The sequence below is a fragment of the Podarcis bocagei genome, assembly GCF_964188305.1.
Source record: "Podarcis bocagei genome assembly, chromosome: 7".
Taxonomy (NCBI): Eukaryota; Metazoa; Chordata; class Lepidosauria; order Squamata; family Lacertidae; genus Podarcis; species Podarcis bocagei.
In genome coordinates this window covers 86,201,945-86,218,908 of record NC_138132.1, presented here as the reverse complement: position 1 = coordinate 86,218,908, position 16,964 = coordinate 86,201,945, and the positions used below count along the sequence as shown (strand labels likewise).

At 48.5% G+C, this 16,964-nt stretch overlaps 1 protein-coding gene across 1 annotated transcript in view; it reads left to right on the top strand.

The window, feature by feature from the left end:
* Nucleotides 1-16,964, top strand: part of CUX2 (cut like homeobox 2) — a 259,733-nt gene that overhangs the window by 130,805 nt on the left and 111,964 nt on the right. The window contains exons 2-3 of the mRNA XM_081202920.1: nucleotides 6,343-6,453; nucleotides 9,558-9,605. Of these exons, the coding sequence (XP_081059046.1) occupies nucleotides 6,343-6,453; nucleotides 9,558-9,605 (159 nt within the window). The remainder of the gene's footprint in view (nucleotides 1-6,342; nucleotides 6,454-9,557; nucleotides 9,606-16,964) is intronic.

Below are 16,964 nucleotides of genomic sequence, written 5' to 3'. Positions count from 1 at the left end.
ACCGAGCCTAAACGACTTCCCTCCCTCCCGCCTAAATAAAATTTTGCATTTTTACATTTTACTTCCTTTTCTATTCTTGTTATATCATGATTTAAAATATTAAATTACCGTACTCAACCCGAATAGGTAACTAATTCATCTTACAAGTCTTCAGATAACCCTGCTAATGATGTTAATTGCTTACAGTTGTCTTTCAAATATAATATAAATTTGTTCCAGTCTTTTTGGAATACTTGATCTCACTGGTTCAGGATTCTTCCCGTCAGTTTTGTCAGTTCTGCAAAGTACATCATCTTCATCTGCCACTCTTCCTTTGTTGGTATCGTGCTGTAGTTGTTGCATATAAGAACAATTTTTTATCTTGTCTCGGTATCTCTTTACCCACTATACCCAGTAAGAAAGCTTCTGGGTTTTTTTTAACAAGTGTTTTAAAACATTTTCTTTAACTCAATATATATCATCTCCCAGAAAGCTTTTATCTCTTTACATGCCCACCACATGTGGAAAAAAGTACACTCCTTTTTGTTACATTTCCAACCGTCATTTTTGTTCTGTACATTTTAGCCAATTTAACTAGTGTTAAATACCACCTATACATCATTTTCATGACATTTTCTTTAAGCGTACTGCTTGCAGTAAAACTGATACCTTTCTTTGATAACCTCTCCCATTCTTCTAACTGTATATTATAAACAATGTCTTTAGCCCAGTGTATCATTACCGTAATTTTTGCTGCTTTTAATCTCGGGCGTTTGGGTCTACAGGGGACCCTGACGCTGGCTTACGGTATTTAAACAAGCATAATAAATACCACGAGGGACACACGTAGCGCTGTGGGTTAAACCACAGAGCCTAGGACTTGCTGATCAGAAGGTTGGCGGTTCGAATCCCCGCAACGGGGTGAGCTCCTGCCAACCTAGCAGTTCGAAAGCACCTCAAAGTGCAAGTAGATAAATAGGTACCACTCCAGCGGGAAGGTAAACAGCGTTTCCGTGCGCTGCTCTGGTTCACCGGAAGCGGCTTAGTTATGCTGGCCACATGACCCGGAAGCTGTACAAACAAACCCAAAACAAAACCATAAGCTGGTGTGGAAATGGTATGGGCTGAAGTTTAACACAGAGAATGGGAAACTAAGATTGAACGATTCGCCCATCCCTAGTTTAAATCTCTTCAGTAAGAACCTCCTGCCTTGTATTGGCCATATACAGTCGTACCTTGGAAGCCGAACGGAATCCGTTCCAGAAGACCGTTTGACTTCCAAAACGTTCGGAAACCAAAGCACGGCTTCTGATTGGCTGTAGGAAGCTCCTGCAGCCAATCAGAAGACGTGGCAGCCCCGTCGGACGTTCGGCTTCCAAAAAATAGTTCGCAAACCGGAACAGTCGCTTCCGGGTTTGCAGCGTTCGGAAGCCAAAGCGTTCGGGAACTAAGCTGTTCGAAAACCAAGGTACGGCTGTATGTCAACATTGGGCTCCGGGAAAGAAGGGACCTCCTGCCATAGCCCTGAAGCCTGTGCAGCTGCCACATCAAAGCTTGTGATCTCCGGTGTGTATAAGGGTTAAATAAGGCTGTGTCTCAGGTAACCTGATCCTGAGCTGTATAGGTACCAGCACCTTGAACTTGGCCCTGTAGCAGGTGGGCAGCAAGTTCAGATCCCACAAGCACGGTGTTATTGCTGCAATGGTTGTGCTCTGCTCAGAGGCAGTAAATTCTCCTGAATCCCTGGAACCCACAGTAGGGGAGAGTTGCTCTTGTTCTCAAATCCTGCTTGCTGGGTTCCCTCTGGGAGAACAGGATGCTCGACTAAATAATAATAATAATAATAATAATAATAATAATAATAATAATAATAATTTATTTATACCCCGCCCGTCTGGCTGGGCTTCCCCAGCCACTCTGGGCGGCTTCCAACCCAATGTTAAAATACAGTAATGCATCAAGCATTAAAAGCTTCCCTAAACAGGGCCGCCTTCAGATGTCTTCTAAAAGTTTGGTAGTTGTTCTCTTTGACATCTGGTGGGAGGGCGTTCCACAGGGCGGGTGCCACTACTGAGAAGGCCCTCTGCTTGGTTCCCTGTAACTTGGCTTCTCGCAGTGAGGGAACCACCAGAAGAAGAAGAAGAGGAGTTTGGATTTGATATCCCGCTTTATCACTACCCGAAGGAGTCTCAAAGTGGCTAACAATCTCCTTTCCTTTCCTCCCTCACAACAAACACTCTGTGAGGTGAGTGGGGCTGAGAGACTTCAAAGAAGTGTGACTGGCCCAAGGTCACCCAGCAGCTGCATGTGGAGGAGCAGGGAAGCGAAGCCGGTTCACCAGATTACGAGTCTACCGCTCTTAACCACTACACCACACTGGCCCTCGGCGCTGAATCTCAGTGTCCGGGTAGAACGATGGGGGTGGAGACGCTCCTTCAGATATACTGGACCGAGGCCATTTAGGGCTTTAAAGGTCAGCACCAACACTTTGAATTGTGCTCAGAAGTGTAGATGGGTCTTTGGCCTGATCCACCAGACTCTTCTTCCTTTATCGGCTGGCAGGGGTTTGCCCCCGCAAGCAGGCAGGCCACTTTGCCCCGCACCAGCCTCAGAGGAACCCTAGCCCTTCTCCATCCAGCCTTTGTGATTTAAATCAATATTTTAAAAAGAAAGAAAAGAATAAGTAGCACAGCAACGAATGCAGGGAAGGACTTTGATGAAAAGCACCCCTTAAAATATGCAACATCATGGCAGCCCTGGGCTATCCTTTTGAGTGCTGTCCCCGATGTTCCCGGGCTTTCTTTTCTAATAGTGTCTTCTAAAAAGAAGAATCTAACATTCCGTATTTCCTTAATGGGTTTCACACGTGCCGGTCTGTCCCCCTCCAAAGCCAGCATGATATGAATCCATAATTCTTTAATGAAACATTTCCCTGCGCTTCCAAGTGAGCTGTGCTTGATTTACAGAGCTGTACACAAAAGGTCAGTTTACTCAATCCTGGCGCTTTCATCACCCCTGCCCCAAATTCTGCTGGAATTAAAAAGCCATCTAGATCTTTTGAAACCTTATTTATGAACACTTGAAAGCATAAGTAAGTTATCGTTTGGATGCCTTCTTCCTGTTCTGATATATATCAGCTGGTGATGGCACGGACTTGGAGCTGAAAAACAACAACAACTATATCACACAACGCAATATGGTGCTCTTCTGCTATTTTGACACTCTTGCTGTGTTTTTCTTACAGTTACCAAAGAAAAAAAGGGAAGGGGTTATTAAGAATATTGATCAGCCAAGTGCTCTGTTAAATTGAACCCCCATCTGTATTTGTTTACATAGAAATCTCTCTAATCTAGATTTTATTTTTATTTTATTTTTTGGCTGCTTAATATATTCTCCTCTGTTCAAAATATTCAGCCCTGCTGGAGTTGGTTGGCACTATATTAAAAGGCCTGGACCACAGGCTACATGTTTGTGCTTAAGGACTACAAAAGGACACAGGTGGAGCTGTGGTCTAAACCACTGAGCCTCTTGGGCTTGCTGGTCAGGAGGTCGGCGGTTCAAATCACCATGAGAGGGTGAGCTCCCATTGCTCGGTCCCAGCTCCTGCCAACCTAGCAGTTCGAAAGCACGTCAAAAAGTGAAAGTAGATAAATAGGTACCATTCCAGCAGGAAGCTAAATGGTGTTTCCGTGCACTGCTCTGGTTTTGGTGTTCCGTTGCGCCAGAAGCTACTTAGTCATGCTGGCCACATGACCTGGAAAAACTGTCTGCGGACAAACGCTGGCTCCCTCGGCCTGTAAAATGAGATGAGCGCCACAACCCCAGAGTTGTTCACGGCTGGAGTTAACTGTCAGGGGTCCTTTGCCTTTACCTTTTCTAAGGACTACAAGACTTTCCCCTGCCTATCTGGGGAAAAGGCTCCCACCCAACTTCTGAAGACATAGGAAGACCCTGTTGCATCAGGCCAAAGGGGGCTCATCTCTTGACTGCCTCCTGGCTAGTAGCCATCAATAGCCCTCTTCTCCATGAATTTCTCTAATTCTCATCTCAAGCCAAATTGGTGGCCATCACTGCCTCCTGTGGCAGGGAGTTCCATAGTTTTAAGTCTGCACTGCGCAAAGAAGTACTTCTTTTCTCCATCCTGAACCTTCCAGCCTTCAGCTTCATTGACTGCCCACGAGTTGTAGAGGAAGAGAAGAGTTTGGATTTGATATCCCGCTTTATCACTCCCCTTCAGGAGTCTCCAAGCGGCTAACATTCTCCTTTCCCTTCCTCCCCCACAACAAACAGTCTGTGAGGTGAGTGGGGCTGAGAGACTTCAGAGAAGTGTGACTGGCCCAAGGTCACCCAGCAGCTGCATGTGGAGGAGCGGGGAATCGAACCCAGTTCACCAGATTACAAGTCCAGCGCTCTTAACCACAGCACCACACTGGCTCTGTAGTGTTAGGAGAGAGAATTTTCTCCATGCCTTGCATGATTTAATAAACCTTCACCTTGTCACTTCTTACTTGCCTTTTCTCTATTCTAACAAGCCCCAAACGCTGTATCCCATCTTCACAGGAGACTCGCTCCATCCCCGTGATCACTGTGGCTGGACGCCCATTTCTGAACCTTTCCCAAATCTGCAACATCCTTATTGAATTGAGGCAAGGCAGGACATGTATAGGACTGTGCCATAGGTCACCTTCTGAACAGCTGTTCCCAGCCCCATCTCCCACCCACGGCATCAGAATCAGGGAAGGAAGGAGCACTACTGGCCCATATCTTTCCCCTTTGACAGGCAGGGACATGCAACCCGCAGCTTGACCGCCACGGTTCCCAGTGGATGTGACCACAACACCCTCAATAATTGGAAAAGGAGTCAATGTCTTGCTTGAGGAGACCTAGAACACATGGTCATTTATTTCCCCTGCTAGTGAAAAGGGCCTACAAAATATGCTATCCTCTGCATCCCGACAAATCTGGATGTGGTATGCCTTGTCCCCACAGTAAAGGTAAAGGGACCCCTGACCATTAGGTCCAGTCGTGGCCAGCTCTGGGGTTGCAGTGCTCATCTCGCTTTACTGGCCAAGGGAGCCGGCGTACAGCTTCCAGGTCATGTGGCCAGCATGACCAAGCCGCTTTTGGTGAACCAGAGCAGTGCACAGAAACGCTGTTTACCTTCCCGCCGGAGCGGTACCTATTTATCTACTTGCACTTTGACGTGCTTTGGAACTGCTAGGTTGGCAGGAGCAGGGACCGAGCAACGGGAGCTCACCCCATTGTGGGGTTTCGAACCGCCGACCTTCTAATCAGCAAGTCCTAGGCTCTGTGGTCTAACCCACAGCGCCACCCGCATCCCTGTTCCGGCAGTACTTTGGCCAATTAAGAAGCTTATAGGGATCAGACACAAGCTCAGGTATATTTGCAATATGTATAAATATCTGCTCCCCCCCCCCAATGCCCGGGGGTACAGGTTTTGTGATCTCTTTCAACCTGTGTCTTCACTGATGCGTCTTTCAATAAACTGAATTCCTTTTCCACCCACCGTCTCCTCAGTTGACTTAAGGGACCCTCCGGGGGTCACAAGACCATGTGCACTTATGGATGCTTTAGCCAGAGAAGATGACCTTGTTGTGGATGGATGTGAATTCCATACAAACCTGACCAAATAACATAGGAGGGACGAATATTGCAAATACATGAATACTTAACCTGGTAGTGTTTGTGCGTGTTATGATTATATTTAATTGTCTAGTTATATTTTGTTATACGTGTAAGAAAACCAATAACAGTTACTTGAAAGGAAAACCAGGAGTAAGGCAACAACCCACATTTAGCTCAGCTTCAAATATCTCCTTTGAGAAATACTGTGTTCATGGTATGGAGATCATTTGGGGGGGCGTATAGGCCATTGTGGTGTTTATGCATGTTTCTGGGGTTGTTTTTTCCTACTCTGAGCCAACTTGAGGTTTCTTTAGACATGAAAGGTGGGGTGTTCATTTGGGGGGCATTAATAAATGGGTGAATGTATGCAACAGAAGCTGCACCACCCTCTCTGCAATTGCCCCTGGCTCCTGGGGAAGGGGGGCAAATGACTGTTGCCTGTCGCTTGCCCAAGGAGACTGGGTGCCTCTGTCTCCTAAATTCAAAATGTGCCATTGTTGGATGTTCCACCGCCAGTAAGTGCAAAAGCCTCGTAAACTGACAATGTCCATCTTTTTGCCTTTCGAGCCAGTTGTGCGAAACGGCTTGCTTCAGAAAATGCTATGCATTATATTCAAAGGGTAAAATGCCACGACTCATTCCCCTCTCTCTCTCTCTCTCTCTCTCTCTCTCTCTCTCTCTCTCTCTCTGTTCTGTTTTGGTTTTGTTTTGTTCCAGAAGGAGCTTAATTCTGTTGCTTCCGAACTGGCGGCACGGCAGGAAGAAAGCGAGCATTCTCATAAACATTTAATTGAACTCAGCCGGGAATTTAAGAAAAATGTACCTGAGGTACAGTATATTTGCTATTATAGAATTAACTCAGTGGGTAGCTGGATTTCCCTCCCCTCTCCCATTCAAACAGCTCTCTCTCTCTCTCTCTCTCTCTCTCTCTCTGTGTGTGTGTGTGTGTGTGTGAAAGAGAGATTTATATATTTATTTACAAACTTGAGTGACCAACAAGAGAAGGATAAGGTAATCGGCCCCAAATTATGGCCTCAAATGCCCAACTATAGCGTATTACAACACAATCTGGTGGTGCAATTGCAGCTAAGGAGTCCGTGGTCCTGATCCTGAGATACACTGAGCGGCACTTGTGGAAGAGGGAGGCCTCTGAGGCCTATCAGCACAGCTGGCCCTGCCAACAGGCAGGGGTGGGCAGCTGCCTCGGATGGAGGATGCAAGTGTGTGGGGCAAAGGATGCTCAAAGCTGGCCTGCTTTCTTTGGTTACAGCAGAGGAATTCTCCCCCACCGCCCTGGTCAAAGCTAGATTCTGGTCCTCTTGCTTTCCATGCATGTCGTTTACGGCATAAAATACTGTATTTTTCGCTCTATAAGACACACCAGACCACAAGACGCACCTAGTTTTTGGAGGAGGAAAACAAGAAAAAAATATTCTGAATCTCAGAAGCCAGAACAGCAAGAGGGATCGCTGCACAGTGAAAGCAGCGATCCCTCTTGCTGTTCCGGCTTCTGGGATAGCTGCGCAGCCTGCATTTGCTCCATAAGACACACACACATTTCCCCTTACTTTTTAGGAGGGAAAAAGTGAGCCTTATAGAGCAAAAAATACGGTACCTCAAAGGGGTTCACCCAACAATAAAACAATCCATTAAAATGGTTAGAATGATCAGTCAGGCAATAATTAAATCAACCCAGTGCCAGATTTACGTACAAGCTAAACAAGCTATGGCTTAGGGCCCCACTCTCTTGAGGGCCCCCAAAATATTTGAAGGGGGGACAAACTGGATGTACATTTCCAAAATAAAAGATAAAAAACAAATAAAATAAAACCTATGTACAGCATCAGTGGCAAAAGGCTTTGGATACATATTAGGTGCATAAATTACCATATAGCATATAATCAACACAAAAAACAGCGGCCATTTGTTGTTGACAAAGGACAGCTGAACGTATAAAGGGTCCCATTACCTTCAGTAGCTCAGGGCCTCATCAGACCTAAATCTGGCCCTGAATCAACCATAAGCTAAAAGCACATCAAAACACACGTCAACATTCTACACAGCTGGACAGGCCTGTCTAAACCAAGAATGTTTTTAGCAGGGGTCGAAAATAGTACAGCGAAGGGGCCTGACTGATGTCAATAGGCGGGGAGTTCCAAAGTCCAGGTGCTGCCAGACTAAAATATCCATTTCTTACAAATGTAGAACAGGTACTATGTGGCACCTGTGGCAGGTTCAGTTCCACAAATCAAAGTGGTCAAGTGGGTATTTATGGGGTGAGGCAATGGCCCCAAGTAGCAGCTTGACGCGGGTGGCACTGTGGGTTAAACCACAGAGCCTAGGACTTGCCGATCATAAGGTCGGCGGTTCGAATCACCGCGACGGGGTGAGCTCCCGTTGCTTGGTCCCTGCTCCTGCCAACCTAGCAGTTCGAAAGCACCTCAAAGTGCAAGTAGATAAATAGGTACCACTCCGGCGGGAAGGTAACGGTGTTTCCGTGCGCTGCTCTGGTTCACCAGAAGCGGCTTAGTCATGATGGCCACATGCCATCTGCAGACAAAAGTCGTCTCCCTCGGCCAGTAAAGCGAGATGAGCGCCGCAACCCCAGAGTCAGCCACGACTGGACCTAATGGTCAGGGGTCCCTTTACCTTTACCTTTTTAGCAGCTTGAGCTTGAACTTGACCCGGTAGCAAATTGGAAGCCAGTGCAGGTCTCAGGCATTGTAAGCTGATGGGGTCTCACTCCTGTCAGCAATTGGGCTGCAGCATTCTGCACTAACTGCATGCCATCATGTCTTGGCTTGTGCCCTTGCCTGTCGGAATGACGGGGTGCCCAGCGCCTTGGCAGAAAATGTCCCTTCTTTCAGAACTGTGCTCTCCCCAACCCCGTCAAGTTATTTTATATAACAAGAAAAAGTGTTCCATGCCTCGTCGCAGAAATCCTGGCACCCGCCTCTCGGAGCAGATGGAACGCCACTTTGTTGCTGTTTTTGTTGCCGCTGCTGCTCTTTTCCTCTCCCCAAAATAAATGTTGTTTTAGTCAGTTTGACAGTTGGGGACTTTCCCCGCCTTCGCTCCCCTCCCCTCCCAACACCGCCTCATGCCAGCTTCTACAATTATGTTCCTAGCTTGTATCTAAATTAAGAAGACTTGGGGTGGAGGGTTTGCAGCACCTTATATTATACTAAGGTATTAATTGGGGGGGGGAGGCAATTAAGTAGAGAGCCGAAATCCACAAACCCTGTCCCATGAAAGGTAGTGTAGCATAATGGTTAGAGTGCTGGACTAGGACCAGGGAGAAACAGAGGTGGGGGACTCCTTGAGCCAGCCCCCCCCCCCCAAAATACACAGAGCAAATCTTTCTGGTCCCAACCATATTGGCTCCAGTAGCAAAATGGGGGTGAAGGCAATAGAGTAGACCTGGTACAGGAATGGACTTAGCTTATCGCCCTGTTGGGGGTGCAAATTGCTCCTTCCTCGGATGTTAGATCAATCATTTTATGAGCGATTGTGTCTAAATTGAGGAGAGGGGCTGTGTGTACCTGGGTGTGTACATGAGAGAGTGTGGATCAGCGTGTGAGTGGGTACACCCATTTTTGCCCTCATTCCCCACTGGTCTGCGATCATTGGAAGAGTGGCCAAGGATGAAAGTGGCCAAAAAACATCACCATCTCCACCACACCAGCCTAAAAACGGGCCTTTGTTTCTCCTTTAAGTATTATTGTTCTTATCCTCAGTATGCAAATGTAATCAGCTAATTAGTCGATTTGAAACCTGCTCAATTAATCAAAACCAAGGCTTCTTTAATTAGGTGGCAGCCCAGCTTCATATGAGGAACCAGTTCTGAGGGAATTCTGAGGGCTGGATTAACAGAGAGCTCCGTTGCCAGGCTCGGGTCTAATTGTGGGCTTCCGCCATTTTCTCTCTTCCAGGAGGTCCGCGACATGGTGGCTCCTGTCTTGAAGAGCTTCCAGGCAGAGGTAAGAAGCCGTCTGTGCCCAAGGTACTTCTTAGCCACCGCGAGCCGCCTGTAAGCCGCTCGGGGGACACAAAGTCTAAGGACACAGGGCCTAAGAGAAAAATGAACCACACACAGCAGTATCAGCAGCAGGTTCAAAGTCCAAAGATGGCTCCAGGTTTTTGGTGTCAACTCAAGTGGTAGCCAACATGGTGCCCTTCCAGATGTTATTGGCTGTAGTGGTTAGAGTGTCAGACTTTGACCTCGGAGAGAGCAGGGTTCGAATCCCCATTTGGCCAGGAAGTTCATTGGGTGTCACCTTGGGCCAGTCACTGCCTCTCAGCCAAACCCTACCTCACCTGTGGAGATTAGATGGGGATGGGGAGACAACTATGTACACCAAAAGGTGGGGTGTTAATGCAATCAATCACTCAATCAATCAATCAATCAATCACTCAATCACTCAATCAATAAATCAGCTCTACCTCTCGTTTAAATCGGAACCAATGAAGGTGGTGAATGTCCTGTGGGTGTCTGGAGGCCATTAGAGCAGTGTTTCCCAACCACTGTTCCGCGGCACACTAGTGTGCCGCGAGATGTTGCCTGGTGTGCCGCGGGAAAAATTAAAAAATTCGAAAGATTTTTTTTTTAAAAAAGTCAAATTTTCGATTGGGGCGCCGTCACTAGATGACCCCTGGGGTTCCCTCCCTCCCTCCCACTCTGCGCCTCCCTCCTCCTCCTCCTCCTCCGGGGAGGCCCTTCCTGGCTCTCGGCCAAGGCTTGGCAGCTGCCACTCACTCACTCGCTCGCCCACCCGTCCCTCCACCCCTGCACCCGGCCTCTCCCCCTCCGTCCCCGGCGTGGGGGCTGCCGGGATCCGTAGTCCCCTCGCCCTTGGGCTCCGCGCCCGCGCGGGGTGCGCAAACTACGTTTCCCAGCGTGGCCTGGTGGGCCGGGCGTTTTGTTTGAAGCGCTCTTCTCCCGGCCATGGAATGAGCGCAGCGGCGGCGGCCGGGCGGGCAGGGGCTCTTCCGCGCAGACCCCGCGCAGCCTGCCTGCGCCCCCGCGGAGATCGGGCGGCAGGATGGAGCCCGGTGATCCCCGCGGAGGCGGAGCGGCGGCGGCGGCGGCTGCCCCCCAGGTAGGGCTGCGTCGGGGGGGTGTTATTTTTTCAATGCTGCATCCGCGCCGGAGGGGACGCATCGGACCGCGGGGAGACCCCTTGGCGGGCGTGCAAGGCAATGCATGCGTGCAGGCGTTGCATGGAGTGCAGTGCAATGCAATGGCAACGCGGCGCCCTGCATGCATGCATGCAACTTCCACCGGCGCTCCGGACTTGGCAGGTGAGGGGGGTCCCCAGTGGGCGGCAGAGAGAGCCGGGAGGGCGAAGGGGAGCCAGGGGGGAGCAGCGCTGCTCCCCGAGCCGAGCCCGGGGGAAACTTCGGCGTCGTTGCGCCGGGTGTTGGAAGTGGAGGCTGGCGGGGGCCCCTCACCTGCAAAACCTGGTCGCCTCTCATATATTTCGTGCATTGCATTCATCACCCGCTTTCTCCTCCAAGGAGCTCCCGGGGGCGCGCGTGGTTCTCCCCGTGTTATCCTCGCAACAACAGCCCTGCGAGGTGGGTCAGGCGAGTGGCCCAAGGGAGCACCCAGGGATTGTCCTGGCCAGGTGGGGTGATTTGAACCCTGCTCTCTGCCCGGTCTTCGTCCTCATTTAGCCCCCACATGTGCATGACTGTGCATGACTGAGGTTTCCCCCCCTCGTCTTGGCTATGGTGTGAGTCTGTGCTGTTAATTAATGGGGTTCTGCCTTCGGAGAAGATGAGCCAGCCCTCAAGGAGGTGATTATGTAATTTGCTAGCAATTCATGTCCCTCCCGGTGTGACGCTGCGCGCTGACGTCACGGGGCTGTAATGGTGGTGTGCCTCGAGATTTTTTTCATGAAACAAGTGTGCCTTTGCCCAAAAAAGGTTGGGAAACACTGCATTAGAGGATGGGTGGTGGTCAATGGATTGAGGTTGAATCTTGACAAGATAGAAGTACTGTTTCTAGGGGACAGGGGGCAGGCAGGTGGGGGGATTCCCTGGTTTCCGAATGGGGTAACTGTGCCCATAAAAGACCAGGTGCACAGCCTGAGAGTCATTTAAAGCCCTAAATGACCTTGGCTCTATATACCTGAAGGAGTGTCTCCACTTCCATCATCCAGAGGTCCATCTCCGAGGGCCTTCTGGCGGTTCCCTCACAGAGAGAGCTCTCACACTCAGATGAGATTACCTCTTTGCTGCTGCGGTAGAAGCCAATACAGTGGTACCTCTGGTTACAGGCGCTTCAGGTTACAGACTCCGCTAACCCAGAAATAGTATCTTGGGTTAAGAACTTTGCTTCAGGATGAGAACAGAAATCGCATGGCGGCAGCAGCGGGAGGCCCCATTAGCTAAAGTGGTGCTTCAGGTTAAGAACAGTTTCAGGTTAAAAACAGACCTCCGGAACGAATTAAGTTCTTAACCCGAGGTACCACTGTACCACACGATCATGTGAATTTACTTCCTCCATTAAATTCCCTGCACAAGAGATGGATTTGATGATGGATTCACTGACTGGGTGTTTTTTTCCACCACTCCTTGATAATCTTTATTATTATTGCCTGTCCTTCTCCCGCAGGTCTCAGGGCAGGTTACGACCAGTTAAAATTCAGAAATAAAAACAGTTAAAGCATTCTACATTCACATGAGCAGGGTGGGTCCTGAAACACACATCAGAGGTGTCGAAGGCCAGGGCCAAGAGTTGTGTCTTCAGCATTCACAAAAAACTGTATAGTGAGGGGCTGCCACAGAGAAGGCCCTCACCCAGGCCACCCCCCAAAACCTGTGAGGGAAGTGGAACTGCTGAGCAGGTCTGTTGTTTTTGATGGCTTCCTTCCTTAACTCCATCCATCAAGGCTTTTTTGCTGTGGGAAATGAGATCTATTCCAGCTTTCGGTGGAGCCATGGCTCTGAGAGATTTAAATGCTTCCGAGGTGGTGAAGGCAAGGTGTTGGAGAAATATCACACTTTGGAGCGTTCCTAAAATCTTCATTATTCTCTTGCCGGGGTGGGGAGTGGAGAGGAGCAGAGAAATAGTTCCTCCGTCTGCGCGGCTTCTACCCTGCTTAGCTCGAAACCCCCAGAGAGACGCTGCGCTCAGCAACAGCACATTAGAGACTGTCATCTTGCGAGCTTCGCCTTACTTTTAAATCTGTCTCTTTGGAACGACATAACGGCACAAGGAAAAATATTAAAGTAAACAATAACTGGATTTACACAAATGTGGGCTGATTTCCATATTTTTCATCACTTCACTTTATTACCCAGTTTTTACTGATATGCTTATTTATTTATAGGGCAATCCGGTATTGATTCATTCCGAAACGCTCGGCGTAAACACATAAAAGAGAATGATAACAATAGGAATGTGTTTCTGGTTGTTTTAAATACTGCCTGTTTCCCCAGCAGATGTCATTAGACCCTCTGGGAGAGGGGGGGGGTGGGACGGAGGGGATGGGGTGCTGGCACAGAGAAGGGAGGAGGGCTGGGGTATCTATGAGGCACGGTGAGGCAGCTGCCTCAGAGCTCTTTAACCAGCCAGCTAGTTTGTAGGAATGCAATATAAGAACCCTATTTTCCAGGGACAGTCCCAGATTTACAGAAGCCGTCCTGGTTTCTGACTGGATCCCGGAATGTCCCGCTTTTCCTTAGGACATCCCTATTTTCATCAGAGAAATGTTGGAGGATATGGAGTTGCCTGACCCCAAAGCCAAGGAAATAAGTAACTATACAGTGGTACCTCAGGTTAAGAACTTAATTCGTTCTGGAGGTCCGTTCTTAACCTGAAACTGTTCTTAACCTGAGGTACCACTTTAGCTAATGGGGCCTCCCACCGCTGCCACGCTATTTCTGTTCTCATCCTGAAACGAAAGTTCTTAACCCGAGGTACTATTTCTGGGTTAGCGGAGTCTGTAACCTGAAGCGTCTGTAACCTGAAGCGTCTGTAACCCGAGGTACCACTGTACAACCTTTAGAAGACATGTGAAGGCAGCCCAGTATAGGGATTTTTAAAAAATATTTAATGTTTTGTTATGTTTTTAGATATGTTGGAAGCCACCCAGAGTGGCTGGGGCAACCCAGTAAGATGGGTGGGGTGTAATAATAATAATAATAATAATAATAATAATAATAATAATAATAATAATAATACAGTGGTACCTTGAGTTACAAATGCCTCAGGTTACAAACGCTTCAGGTTACAAACCCCGCTAGCCTGGAAGAGTTACCTCGAGTTGAGAACTTTGCCTCAGGATGAGAATGGAAATCGTGTGCCGGCAGCACAGCGGCAGCAAGAGGCCCCATTAGCGAAAGCACGCCTCTAGTTAAGAACAGTTTCAGGTTAAGAACAGATCTCCGGAACGAATTAAGTTTGTAACTAGAGGTACCACTGTAATAGACATCCCTATTTTCACTGGATAAATGTTGGAGGGTATGCACCATGCCATCTAGGCTGCCTAGCCTAGACTAGACTGTGGTGGCAGAGCACAACTGACCTGGCTAGCAGCTGCTGATAGCTTTATCCTTCATGAACTTGTCCAGTCCTCTTTTATAGCCACCTAGAGAGCCAGTGTGGTGTAGTGGTTAAGAGCAGCGGACTCGTAATCTGGTGAACCGGGTTCGCATCCCCGCTCCTCCACATGCAGCTGCTGGGTGACCTTGGGCCAGTCACACTTCTCTGAAGTCTCTCAGCCCCACTCACCTCACAGAGTGTTTGTTGTGGGGGAGGAAGGGAAAGGAGAATGTTAGCCGCTTGGAGACTCCTGAAGGGGAGTGATAAAGTGGGATATCAAATCCAAACTCTTCTTCTTCTTCTAAGTTGGTGGCCATCCCTATTTGTTCTTCCAGAGAGGTGGGGCCTACCACACTTTGGTCTTCCTACCTGAGACTTCCAACCGTACCAGCTGCCTTCTGAAACAACTTCTCTTACCCCTGCCTTCGGTCTTGTGCATTTGACTTGGACTTGTCATTGGACCCTGGTTCTCTGAACTTGAAGAGCCCACAGAGCTGGACAGGAGGGAGCCTGCGATCCCAGTCCATCCACAGTGGTCAGGGCCTTGGGACTGATATTGCCTAGACCAGGGCCGTTGGCTGCTGTCTCTAAACCCAGATAGACACAGTGTGTTCACTGGCCTCCCAAGTTCCTGAGGTCAACTGCTGGTTCTGTAAGACTATTGGAACAGGGACCTGTCTTCTTGAATTTTGTGAAGTGCCAGGTAGAGCAAGAATGGGAAACCTTTGGCCCTCCATATGTTTCAGAATTGCTCTTGGGAGAAAAGCAATGACAAACCTAGGCAGCATCTTAAAAAGCAGAGAGATCACTTTGCCGACAAAGGTCCATATAGTTAAAGCTATGGTTTTCCCAGTACTGATGTATGGAAGTGAAAGCTGGTCCATAAAGAAGGCTGATCGACGAAGAATTGATGCTTTTGGATTATGGTGCTGGAGGAGACTCTTGAGAGTCCCATGGACAGCAAGAAAATCAAACCTCTCCATTCTTCAGGAAATCAGCCCTGAGCGCTCACTGGAAGGACAGATCCTGAAGCTGAGGCTCCAGTACTTTGGCCACCTCATGGACAGTGTTCTCGAAGCTACCAACATGAGTTTGACCAAACTGCGGGAGGCAGTGGAAGAGAGGAGTGCCTGGCGTGCTCTGGTCCATGGGTTCACGAAGAGTCAGACACGACTAATAATAATAATAATAATAATAAATTTTATTTATATCCCGCCCTCCCCAGCCGAAGCCGGGCTCAGGGCGGCTAACAACAATAAAACAGTACAAAAGTACAACATAAACAACATTCTAAAATCATTCATTATAAAAATTAATTAATTCAAGCCACTAGCAACCATTGGGCCAGAGCTCTGCGAAGATTGCCGAGGGAGGGGGTCAGGCTGTGCCCTGGCCAAAGGCCTGGTGGAACAGCTCTGTCTTGCAGGCCCTGCGGAAAGATGTCAAGTCCCGCAAGGCCCTGGTCTCTTGTGACAGAGCGTTCCACCAGATCGGAGCCACAGCCGAAAAAGCCCTGGCTCTAGTTGAGGCCAGCCTAACTTCTCTGTGGCCTGGGACCTTCAAGATGTTTTTATTTGAAGACCGTAGGTTTCTCTGTGGGGCATACCAGGACTAAACAACAACAACAACGTGTTTCAGAATTGCAACTCTCAGCAGCCTTAGCAAACATGGCTAGTGCCCAGAGATGGTTGGAGTTAGAGTTCAACAACATCTGGAGGGCCAGAGATTCCTCACCCTTTCTAGGGTAATAGTTGTAGCTCAGTGGTACAGCAAATACTTTGCACACAGCTTCAGTACCTGGGACCACAAACTTAACATGAGCCAACAGGGTGATACAGCAGCTGTTCTGGATTGCATCAACAGACGTCTAGTGTCCAAGTCAAGGGAAATAATAGTACTGCTCTATTCTGACTTGGTGAGAGCCCATCTGGAGTCCTGTGTCCAGTTGTGAACACCACAAAATTTAAGAAGGAAATTGACGGAACTTGTGCAGAGGAGGGCAACTAAGATGTTCAAGGGTCTGGAAACCAAGCTTTATGAAGAACAGTTGGAGGAGCTGGGTATGTTGAGCCTGGAAAAGAGGAGATATGATAACCATCTTCAAATATCTTAAGTGGAAGATGAAGAAAGCTTGTTTTTTCCTGCTCTGGAGGGTAGGACTTGAGCCAATGGTTTCAAGTTACAAGAAAGGAGAGTCAAACTTAAACATCAGAAATAACTTTCTGATGGTCAGAGCTGTTCGACAGTGAAACAGACTCCCATGAGAGGTGGTGGACTCTCCTTCCTTGGAGGTTTTTAAGCAGATGTTGGATGGCCATCGGTCATGTATGATTTAGGTAAGATTACTGCATTGCAGGGGGTTAGACTAGATGACCCTGGGGGTCCCTTCCAGCTACAGTTCTGTGATTCTAGGAAAAATGCTTGCCTGAAACCTTGGAGAGCCACTGCGAAGTTAGTGTATACAATAAAGAGTGAGATGGACTGTTGGTGTGACTTGGTATGAGGCAGCTTCTAACATTCATGTGCTTTCATTTTGTGGAGGATATGACGCTGAGAGCCAGTGTGGTGTAGTGGTTCAGAACGGTGAACTCGTAATTTGGTGAACTGGGTTCGCTTCCCTGCTCCTCCACATGCAGCTGCTGGGTGACCTTGGGCTAGTCATACTTCTTTGAAGTCTCTCAGCCTCACTCACCTCACAGAGTGTTTGTTGTGGGGTAGGAAGGGAAAGGAGATTGTTAGCCGCTTTGAGACTCCTTAAAGGTAAAGGGACCCTGACCATTAGGTCCAG